Genomic DNA, 11,181 nt, shown 5'->3' on the forward strand with positions numbered 1-11,181 from the left:
GAGTACTTGCTACTGTGATTGCTGAAATGCAGAGCCTGTTGATGGAGTATTTTTTTATCCCAAATTATATTTTTGTTACATTGTTTGCTAACTCAGCTGGTTAGCTAGCTCTCTCAGTCTCATTGACCACCAAACGCTGCTAACCCTAGCTAGCCACTTAATATAATTTTTTTTCTAAAAAAAATGTATGTAAGCTAGCTAAGTTAGCAATGCTCTGAATACAACTCCCATCTGCAGTCGACATCCGGATACGATTTGAAAGCTCCAAAAGTGGTTATAGCTTTGACTGCATGTTTACAGTGAATTCTGAGCCATTCACAGTTGCTAGCTACACTACATAAATCATTTTACCAGGTTCCTGTTATGCAATTGTAATGACAGTCCACCACAACATACGCAAGAGTTTCCTGATTAGCAAGGGGTAGTCTGTGTTTAATTTCATTGTGTATTAGAACATATATGTACATATTCTTATTCATTCCTTTACACTTGTGTGTATAAGGTAGTTGTTGTGAAATTGTTAGATTACTTGTTAGATATTACTGCATGGTCAGAACTAGAAGCACAAGCATTTCGCTACACTCACATTAACATCTGCTAACCATGTGTATGTGACAAATAACATTTGATTTGATTTTGATTTGAGAAACACAGTTTGAGATCATTGTGAGGGGATTTCGCCAGTGGTTGAATGGGGAATTTTGCAACAGTTTGCAACAGTTTCCAAGGGGGGTGGGCCTTAGCAAAGGGTCAATTAGACTGGTTTGGAAATCTCCTTGGCCAAAATGGCTGCCATTATCACACCATTCTGGAACTTTGAGGATTTATTTAGGACATAGCCATAGTGTTGGAGTAGTGAACTTCATGTAGTTCAACTAGTATTTTAACTCCATTTTGCAGTAGCTTGGTGGTCGTTGAACTAAATTAAAATCTAGGTACTGTTTACAGTAGTTAATTACTTTTTTTGCCATGTAGTGGTGTAGCTAAATACTGGAAGTACACACAATTTTCTTTGCAAAAATATAATAAAATATGGGTGAAGTAGGCAAGAATTTCCTTTCTGTTTTGGCATCAGACCTGCCTTATTCTCACTTGAAACATTGCTGTTGTGTTTACTAGGCTAAGTTACACATTCTGTTAACATCTGGCTCCATAGTGATCTCTTCTTGCAATTTGTAGTCTACAATATTTCAGATTTAGATATGTAATTTTTCACGAAGTAGATTGGATGTAGTGAACATATATTTCAAAGTAACTTTAGTTAAGTAAACTATATATTTGTTAAGGGTAGCTTTAGTGTAGCGTGACTTCTTCCAGTGTGTAGTAATTGGTAGCGTGTTAAACTGCATTTTTAGAGTAGCTTCCCCAACACTGTGTAACCCCTAAAGTAATTTAATAGGATCTCTGTGGGATCTTCATAACAGGCAGCGTAGACCAATAATCCCTAAACCAATTTTAAACCAAACTAAAACTTAACCTAAAACTTAAAAAGTGCACTATCCCTTTAATAACTTCAGTGTTCCGAAAGGGGAACATCTTCATCAATAATAGTGTCTGCAGCACAAGATGGAGGAAGCCCACCTGGAATGACTCCACAGTAGTTGCTGCTTGTCTGTTTGTCTGTCGTCTGCTTGTCTGTCTGTCTCTCCTCGGTGGTGGAGCGCTTCCTCCTGTACACGCGGTGAGCCTGTCCCGTGACGGCCAGCGTTTTATTGACAGGCTCGATGTAGAGGAAGTCTCCATTGAGTTGAATGAAGCCCATCTGCAAAAAATGGACAAGACAAGACAGAGATAATGGCTTGCATTCAAACCGCATTTTTGCACTCAAACCGCAAAGGAGGGGACATATTGTAGGAGAGCACAGCAGCATATCAATCTAGGCATCAAAAATACATTTACATTTTAGCAGACACCTATCCAGAGCAACTTACAGTAGTGAGTTCATACTGGCCCACCATGGGAAACAAACCCACAACCGTGGAGTTGCAACCACCATCCTCTATCAACTGAGACACACGGGGACGCACAATAAGTGCTGATTTGTGTCTGGGGGAAAAATGTCTTCAAACTGTACAGTAGAGCCATGAGGTATTCATGACGGTAAAGCCTCTTTCTCGCTCTCTCTCTCTCTCTCTCTCTCTCTCTCTAATTACATCTAAGAGAACACCTGGCTTAATTATGAATAAGAGATGAACGTACAGCAACAAACGCAGATTACATTGAATGCAAGACTTAAACATTTCAGTCACTCATCACTTGAGCCCACTGTGTTGTCGCTGTCCTGACCATGTCATCAGCCTGATATACACTGACATTTCAATAAGGAAGCTGACTGCCTGACGTCAGTACATGTCAAACAATACAACACCACACTGCACTGTGTTTGTCCTTCGCAGTACGTTCACAGCGTCTCTCTCTGAGCAATAAGGAGCAGCATTCTCATTGGTCAGTGTGAACGCTAGTCAGGTTTCCCACTTCCGTGCAGAGCTTGAAGGGGTTGTGGCATTTCTCTGAACCTCCCGGCTAAACACACTACACAGAACCATGGAACCCCGGAACCCCAGAACCCCAGCCCTGAAGGCTTGGAGGTATGCCATGCGGCCGAGACGTCTACAACTAGGGCAACTTTACATTACAGGTCAGTTAGTCCAAATAACAAAGCCCTGCTTACACGCTCCCCGCCACACACCACCTAGAGCTCCCCACTACTTAGAGCTCACCACCAGCTAGAGCTCCCCACTTCCTAGAGCTCCCCACATCCTAGAGCTCCCCACTACCACCTCACTACCTAGAGCTCCCCACTACCACCTCACTACCTAGAGCTCCCCACTACCTAGAGCTCCCCACTACCTACAGCTCCCCACTACCACCTCACTACCTAGAGCTCCCCACTACCACCTCACTACCTAGAGCTCCCCACTACCTAGAGCTCCCCACTACCTAGAGCTCCCCACTACCACCTCACTACCTAGCTCCCAACTACCTAGAGGCCCCACTACCCATTACCTAGAGCTCCCCACTACCTAGAGCTCCCCACTACTTAGAGCTCCCCACTACCTAGAGCTCCCCACTACCTAGAGCTCCCCACTACCTAGAGCTCCTCACTACCTAGAGCTCCCCACTACCTCCACATTACCTAGAGCTCCCAACTACCTAGAGGCCCCACTACCTCCTCACTACCTAGAGCTCCCCACTACCTAGAGCTCCCCACTATCTAGAGCACCCCACTACCTAGAGGCCCCACTACCACCCCACTATCTAGAGCTCCCCACTACCTCCCCACTACCTAGAGCTCCCCACTACCTCCTCACTACCTAGAGCTCCCCACTACCTAGAGCTCCCCACTACCTAGAGGTCCCACTACCTCCCCACTACCTAGAGCTCCCCACTACCTAGAGCTCCCCACTACCTAGAGGTCCCACTACCTAGAGCTCCCCCACTACCTAGAGGCCCCACTACCTCCCCACTACCTAGAGGTCCCCCACTACCTAGAGCTCCCCACTACCTAGAGGCTCCCCACTACCTAGAGCTCCCCACTACCTAGAGCTCCCCACTACCTAGAGCTCCCCACTACCTAGAGCTCCCCACTACCTAGAGGTCCCACTACCTAGAGGCTCCCCACTACCTAGAGCTCCCCCACTACCTAGAGGTCCCACTACCTAGAGCTCCCCACTACCTAGAGCTCCCCCACTACCTAGAGCTCCCCACTACCTAGAGCTCCCCACTACCTAGAGGTCCCACTACCTAGAGCTCCCCACTACCTAGAGCTCCCCACTACCTAGAGCTCCCCACTACCTAGAGGTCCCACTACCTAGAGCTCCCCACTACCTAGAGCTCCCCACTACCTAGAGGTCCCACTACCTAGAGCTCCCCACTACCTAGAGCTCCCCACTACCTAGAGGTCCCCACTACCTAGAGGTCCCACTACCTAGAGCTCCTCACTACCTAGAGGTCCCACTACCTAGAGCTCCCCACTACCTAGAGGCCCCACTACCTAGAGCTCCCCACTACCTAGAGCTCCCCACTACCTAGAGCTCCCACTACCTAGAGCTCCTCACTACCTAGAGGCTCCCCACTACCTAGAGCTCCCCACTACCTAGAGCTCCCCACTACCTAGAGGTCCCACTACCTAGAGCTCCTCACTACCTAGAGGCCCCACTACCTAGAGCTCCCCACTACCTAGAGCTCCCCACTACCTAGAGGCCCCACTACCTCCCCAACACCTAGAGCTCCCCAGCTCTCATTGCAAGCTCCATAACCTCAAATTGTCCATACACACCCATTCCCCTCGGGGATATTCTCCAAACGTGGTGAAAAAATTACGAGGAACTCTCCAACAAACCCCCGGAGGGATTACCTGATGTTTGGAAAGAAGGAGGAGGGTCAGGAGGGTTAGTGTTGCAGGAGGGGAGTGAAGGGAGAGGGTAGGCCGATGGTGAAGGCATGTTTGGTTTGGGTTCATTTAGGTTTGATGATTTGTGCAGACTAAACAAGCCACCGGTGTTGCCTGATTAAAAGAAAGTGGGCTGATGAGGAGAAAATTGTGGGCAGAGATAGACCGAGGGCAAGGCATGACCACTTCAAGCCATACTGACCCTAGTCTCAGAGATCCCAGACCTAGGGCAACAGCACTAGGTCTGGGAATCATGCCAGTCAGTGGTTTTTAAACTTGTAACTCTAATGTCATGGCGCATGCAAACCACTAACTAGCGAAACACACTCATTGAAAATATCCTCTGCGAGCTCCATCTAGCTAGCTACCGGGAATGTTTACGGCAGGACATGAAGGGATAGGTCTCTAACGTTGTTCCACCTCTTCTTCTCTATTCCAACTGACGAAGATACTTATACAGGTACTTCGACAGGTACTTGTACAGACGTGTATGCTGGAACATTGGTACATTGTGGGAGGCAATGTGTCTGTGTATTGAGACTACACTGACCCCTCAAAACCAGGTCTGAGGATGGTTCACTGACCTATGTTGACCACCTTTCATTTCAAAGGACTTTTCATATCATCAAGGCATCAGTGTGAAGTCCAGCAAGAACATAGCAGAACAACAACATAACTAATGGAGTTTGACTTCTGCACTAGCGTTAAGTATTTGGGTCATTCTTTATCAACCAATTTCTCCCTTCTCACTCCAGTTATCCCTCCTCGCAGTTCTGACATTGCTACTGTTGCAGTGTTATTATGGCTATGTAATTACACCAATTACAAGGGCTTAGGGTCGAGGTCGATCTGTTTACGTCCTGTCAATCACCCCGCCAACTCCATCCTTTTGTGCAATTTGAGCCATGACCAACTCTGCTATTGTCAATCAAACATTATTAGAACCTAATTGCCCAACAGACATACAGGACACAAATATCAGGTAAATGCTAATCTCCACACAATACACATCCATACATCAGAATGCATAGAAATTGTAAACACTATGAAACTAAATGTATCAGTAGAGAGACAGAGAGACAGAGAGAGAGAGAGAGAGAGAGAGAGAGAGAGAGAGAGAGAGAGAGAGAGAGACAGAGAGACAGAGAGAGAGAGAGACAGAGAGAGAGACAGAGAGACAGAGAGAGAGAGAGAGAGAGAGAGAGAGAGAGAGAGAGAGAGAGAGAGAGACAGAGAGAGACAGAGAGAGACAGAGAGAGAGAGAGAGAGAGAGAGAGAGAGAGAGAGAGAGAGAGACAGAGACAGAGAGAGAGAGAGAGAGAGACAGAGAGACAGAGAGAGAGAGAGAGAGACAGAGAGAGAGAGAGAGAGAGAGAGAGAGAGAGACAGAGACAGAGAGAGAGAGAGAGAGAGAGAGAGAGAGAGAGAGAGAGAGAGAGAGAGAGAGAGAGAGAGAGAGAGAGAGAGAGAGAGAGAGAGAGAGAGAGACAGAGAGAGAGAGAGAGAGACAGAGAGAGACAGAGAGACAGAGAGAGAGAGAGAGAGAGAGACAGAGAGAGAGACAGAGAGAGAGAGAGAGAGAGAGAGAGAGAGAGACAGAGAGAGAGAGAGAGAGGTTGATGAAATGTCAACTTATGTAACGTCTGTCACATTCTAAAATTAGGTCAAAATTCTGTCACCTTTGGTAAGTCTGCTGAGGTCATTAATGTTGTAGATAATGCTGCCTCTACTGTGGTGTGAGCATCATTACCTTAGACCGTCACTTCAAACAGTACTCAGTTTATCTTAGGTCAGAGGTCTGGCTGTGGTGTATTTCTCAGTGATACATTGTTGTGTGGACTGATCCAATGGTGTAGAATGGCATATACTGTACAATGGTTCAACAAAATGACTAGACACAGATACTGGTATATTTAGACGGTAACAAAACCAATATTGCAAAACTACACAACTGGTTCCGTCGCCATCGTAAAAGTTAACTCACATGAACTGCAATATTTCATTAATTGAGAGCTTGTTGTCGCATAGACAAACAAGGAGAAAGAAAACAATGAAGGGAAAAGCAATACCGTGGCTTTGCCAAGCTCATTGCGTGTTTCAATGTGTGTGAGGCGAAGTTTTGGGTTAACAAGACAGAGTCCGGGACTGTGGTCCAAACTGTTGAGACTGAGTCCAAGCCTCTCTAACCACAGGAGCTCACCCTTAAAACCTCAGGGGGCTGCTAATGATTCTGTGCTGTGGCTCACGGAGAAGTTCATGTTGTCTGCCCTGAGACGGCACAAAGCAGGGTGGGCCAAAAAGGCAGTGGACCTTGGAGAGTTTACCTCCCACACATTCAAAAGATACACCTAAGGCTAAGGCGGTATGCATGGAGTTACACACATATAAACACATATACACCACACACACACAAACTCACTGACAGAGACAGAGTAGCTACAGTATCTTCCCACTTTAGACATACTTCAACATCACTATTGAACTGTCACAATGAGTAGGAAATCTTCAACATCCCTATTGAACTGTCACAATGAGTAGGAAATCTTCAACATTCCTATCAAGCTGTCACAATGAGTAGGAAATCTTCAACATCCCTATTAAACTGTCACAATGAGTAGGAAATCTTCAACATCCCTATCAAACTGTCACAGTGAGTAGGAAATCTTCAACATCCCTATCAAACTGTCACAATGAGTAGGAAATCTTCAACATCACTATTGAACTGTCACAATGAGTAGGAAATCTTCAACATTCCTATCAAGCTGTCACAATGGGTACGGAACCTTCAACATCCCTATTAAACTGTCACAATGGGTACGGAACCTTCAACATCCCTATTAAACTGCCACAATGGGTACGGAACCTTCAACATCCCTATCAAACTGTCACAATGGGTACGGAACCTTCAACATCCCTATTAAACTGTCACAATGAGTAGGAAATCTTCAACTTCCCTATCAAGCTGTCACAATGGGTACGGAACCTTCAACATCCCTATCAAACTGTCACAATGGGTACAGAACCTTCAACATTCCTATCAAGCTGTCACAATGGGTACAGAACCTTCAACATTCCTATCAAGCTGTCACAATGGGTACAGAACCTTCAACATTCCTATCAAGCTGTCACAATGGGTACGGAACCTTCAACATTCCTATTAAACTGTCACAATGGGTAGGAAATCTTCAACATTCCTATCAAGCTGTCACAATGGGTACGGAACCTTCAACATCCCTATTAAACTGTCACAATGGGTACGGAACCTTCAACATTCCTATCAAACTGTCACAATGAGCAGGAAATTTTCAACATCCCTATTAAACTGTCACAATGAGCAGGAAATCTTCAACATCCCTATTAAACTGTCACAATGAGCAGGAAATCTTCAACATCCCTATTAAACTGTCACAATTGGTACGGAACCTTCAACATTCCTATCAAACTGTCACAATGAGCAGGAAATCTTCAACATCCCTATTAAACTGTCACAATGGGTACGGAAACTTCAACATTCCTATCAAGCTGTCACAATGGGTACGGAAACTTCAACATTCCTATCAAGCTGTCACAATGGGTACGGAAACTTCAACATTCCTATCAAGCTGTCGCCTACTAAAACAGTGTATTTGGATTGTAAAAATGAAATGTACCCTATTGTTGTTGTTTAACAGTATGCAAAGTCAGAAGTATGATGTTGGAAATGGCAGGTGTTACAGACTATGCCATTCTCATGCATATGAGCATATGTTTTTTTTTAAAGATATACAACAAATAACACTTTGGCATATTAGTTATGTTTATTGATAGGCCTATTATGCAATTGACTTGAATATGATATATTTACCAGTCCTGCGCAGGTGCTGAATGAGGCAATGGATCCTGCGTAATTGAGAACAGTTCCGCTGTAATAGCATCCTCTCTCTTCTGTGTTGGCAGCGGACGAAACTGGCATACTGCTCCGAGATGCCTTTTGTGCTTTCTGTCTCCTCTCCACCATGAATTTCTGGGACAGAAATCGAGTGTCTCTCTTCAGGATGAGGTGCAGGTCCCTGCCAAAAGCAGGAATTCTGAGTCTCAGCCCTGTGGAATCAGTCGTTTGCGGTCCTTGAGGTTCCCAATGGTATAGCTCTGGAGATTCGTACTCTTCCCAGTTTGAAATGGAACGAACCTCCCGAGAGCTGCTCCCGGCGCCGGCGTCAGTCTCTCGGCTAGTTGGTTTATCTGGAGCCCCGGCGCCGGCGTCAGTCTCTCGGCTATTTGGTTTATCAGGAGCCGGTGGACCTGTTTCTGGAAAAACCTCCGGGAAAATAATTTCGGACTCGGATTCCTGGAAGGGGTGTGGATCTGGAGAGTAAAAATAGGAAACGAGAGAAAGAAGACAGCAAATACCCTAGGATTAGTCGTTATAGTCTTTTTCAGAAAGGTCAACTGGAGCAAAGAAAATGTAGCCCATGGATGAGCCTGTCTGCTCCAATAAAATGACTGGGTGATGTCTCACCTGCCCATCACTATATTAGCTAACTCAGCGAATTATAACAGTGAGAAACATCGAGAATTGTTACCATGCCTTGTGAGTACCTGATGAACTAAATCAACGTTTAAACTGCATATTGAAGGTGTTTCACATATACCTGCAATGGCAAATGCTCCAAGAAAACATAACTGATGGAGGAGACTGAAGATGCGCTTTAGATGCATATTCAGTTATTGTTCAATTAACCTTTACAGCTATAGTGTCGTTAAAAAGTTGCTCTCCACGCACATTAGTCAAATTCTGTGTTGTCTATGCGCTGCCTGATACTTTTTCCCATCTCCCGGTAAATGCGCCTCTCTCCTCTCTCACATGAACGTGTTTCCAAATGAATGACTCCGTATCCTGTACTGTAAAAATCAAAAAGTCAGCATAGGAGAGAGAGAGATTTGTATAGAAGTGTATTTTGATGTATGGACAGCGCGCACTGAGCGGTAGAGAGCACACTCGAGCAGTCGATACTGCAAGCTCTAAATAGCCTACTCAACTGCACTAAGACCAGAGAAGAACATAACCACACGTGTTGAGTTGCTACCTCAATTTATTGGGGAGGAGGTGTGCAAAACAAAATACAACATGCAGGCTTCTTTTTACAGATTTAATTGGAGCATAATAAACTTCTGTCTGTCTACTATAGCTATATATTGGAGTTATTTTTGCTCAAATTGAATGAAAACATCTCATGTCAAAATGTTGTCACTTCGTTTTAAGTTTGAGTTTTCATTTAGCTTCTCACTGAACAAATGCTGGTTCTTTCCATTTAATTTGCTGGACACCTGTATATCTTTTGGATCATACAATAAAGGATAATTGCCAAGGTCTGCTGTGTTTGATTTTTACCATAGTCAAAACATATTTTCCAATTAATGATTTCCTACGTTTTTTTCCCTCATAGAATAGGTGTAATAAAAAGAGCTGTATAAATAGTAGCCTACTGGGCTGCAGTGATTCTTTTTGCATTCAGAGCTAAATCAAATCAAATGTATTTATATAGCCCTTCTTACATCAGCTGATATCTCAAAGTGCTGTACAGAAACCCAGCCTAAAACCCCAAACAGCAAGCAATGCATGTGAAAGAAGCACGGTGGCTAGAACATGGCCAAGATGTTTAAATATTCATAAAAGACCAACATGGTCAAATAATAGTAATCACAGTGAACAGGTCAGGGTTCCATAGCTGCAGGCAGAACAGTTGAAACTGGAGCAGCAGCACGGCCAGGTGGACTGGGGACAACAAGGAGTCATCACCAGGTAATCCTTGCATGCACTAACACCCTGGACCAGAGCTAGCACGCACTAACACCCTGGACCAGAGCTAAAACGCACTAACACCTTGGACCAGAGCTGAAACGCACTAACACCCTTGACCAGAGCTAGCACGCATTAACACCCTGGACCAGAACTAGCACGCATTAACACCCTGGACCAGAGCTAAAATGCACTAACACCCTGGACCAGAGCTAGCACGCATTAACACCCTTCACCAGAGCTAGCACGCATTAACACCCTGGACCAGAACTAGCACGCATTAACACCCTGGACCAGAGCTAAAATGCACTAACACCCTGGACCAGAACTAGCACGCATTAACACCCTGGACCAGAGCTAAAACGCACTAACACCTTGGACCAGAGCTGAAACGCACTAACACCCTTGACCAGAGCTAGCACGCATTAACACCCTGGACCAGAACTAGCACGCATTAACACCCTGGACCAGAGCTAAAATGCACTAACACCCTGGACCAGAGCTAGCACGCATTAACACCCTGGACCAGAGCTAAAACGCACTAACACCTTGGACCAGAGCTGAAACGCACTAACACCCTTGACCAGAGCTAGCACGCATTAACACCCTGGACCAGAACTAGCACGCATTAACACCCTGGACCAGAGCTAAAATGCACTAACACCCTGGACCAGAGCTAGCACGCATTAACACCCTGGACCAGAGCTAGCACGCATTAACACCCTGGACCAGAGCTAGCACGCATTAACACCCTGGACCAGAGCTAGCACGCATTAACACCCTGGACCAGAGCTAGCACGCATTAACAGCCTGGACCAGAGCTAGCACGCATTAACACCCTGGACCAGAACTAGCACGCATTAACACCCTGGACCAGAGCTAAAATGCACTAACACCCTGGACCAGAGCTAAAACGCACTATCACCCTGGACCAGAGCTAAAACGCACTAACACCCTGGACCAGAGCTAAAACGCACTAACACCCTGGACCAGAGCTAGCACGCATTAA

General features: G+C 45.4%; 1 protein-coding gene across 1 annotated transcript in view; it reads right to left on the reverse strand.

Moving 5' to 3' along the window:
• The window catches only part of LOC106571837 (A disintegrin and metalloproteinase with thrombospondin motifs 19), a 117,989-nt gene extending 108,573 nt beyond the window's left edge, over positions 1-9,416 (reverse strand). The window contains exons 1-3 of the mRNA XM_014145308.2: positions 9,025-9,416; positions 8,238-8,737; positions 1,582-1,762 (exon numbers count right to left, since the gene is read on the reverse strand). Of these exons, the coding sequence (XP_014000783.1) occupies positions 1,582-1,762; positions 8,238-8,737; positions 9,025-9,091 (748 nt within the window). The 5' untranslated portion in view covers positions 9,092-9,416. The remainder of the gene's footprint in view (positions 1-1,581; positions 1,763-8,237; positions 8,738-9,024) is intronic.
• Positions 9,417-11,181: the final 1,765 nt, after the last annotated feature.

This window comes from Salmo salar, chromosome ssa01, assembly GCF_905237065.1.
Source record: "Salmo salar chromosome ssa01, Ssal_v3.1, whole genome shotgun sequence".
NCBI lineage: Eukaryota > Metazoa > Chordata > Actinopteri > Salmoniformes > Salmonidae > Salmo > Salmo salar.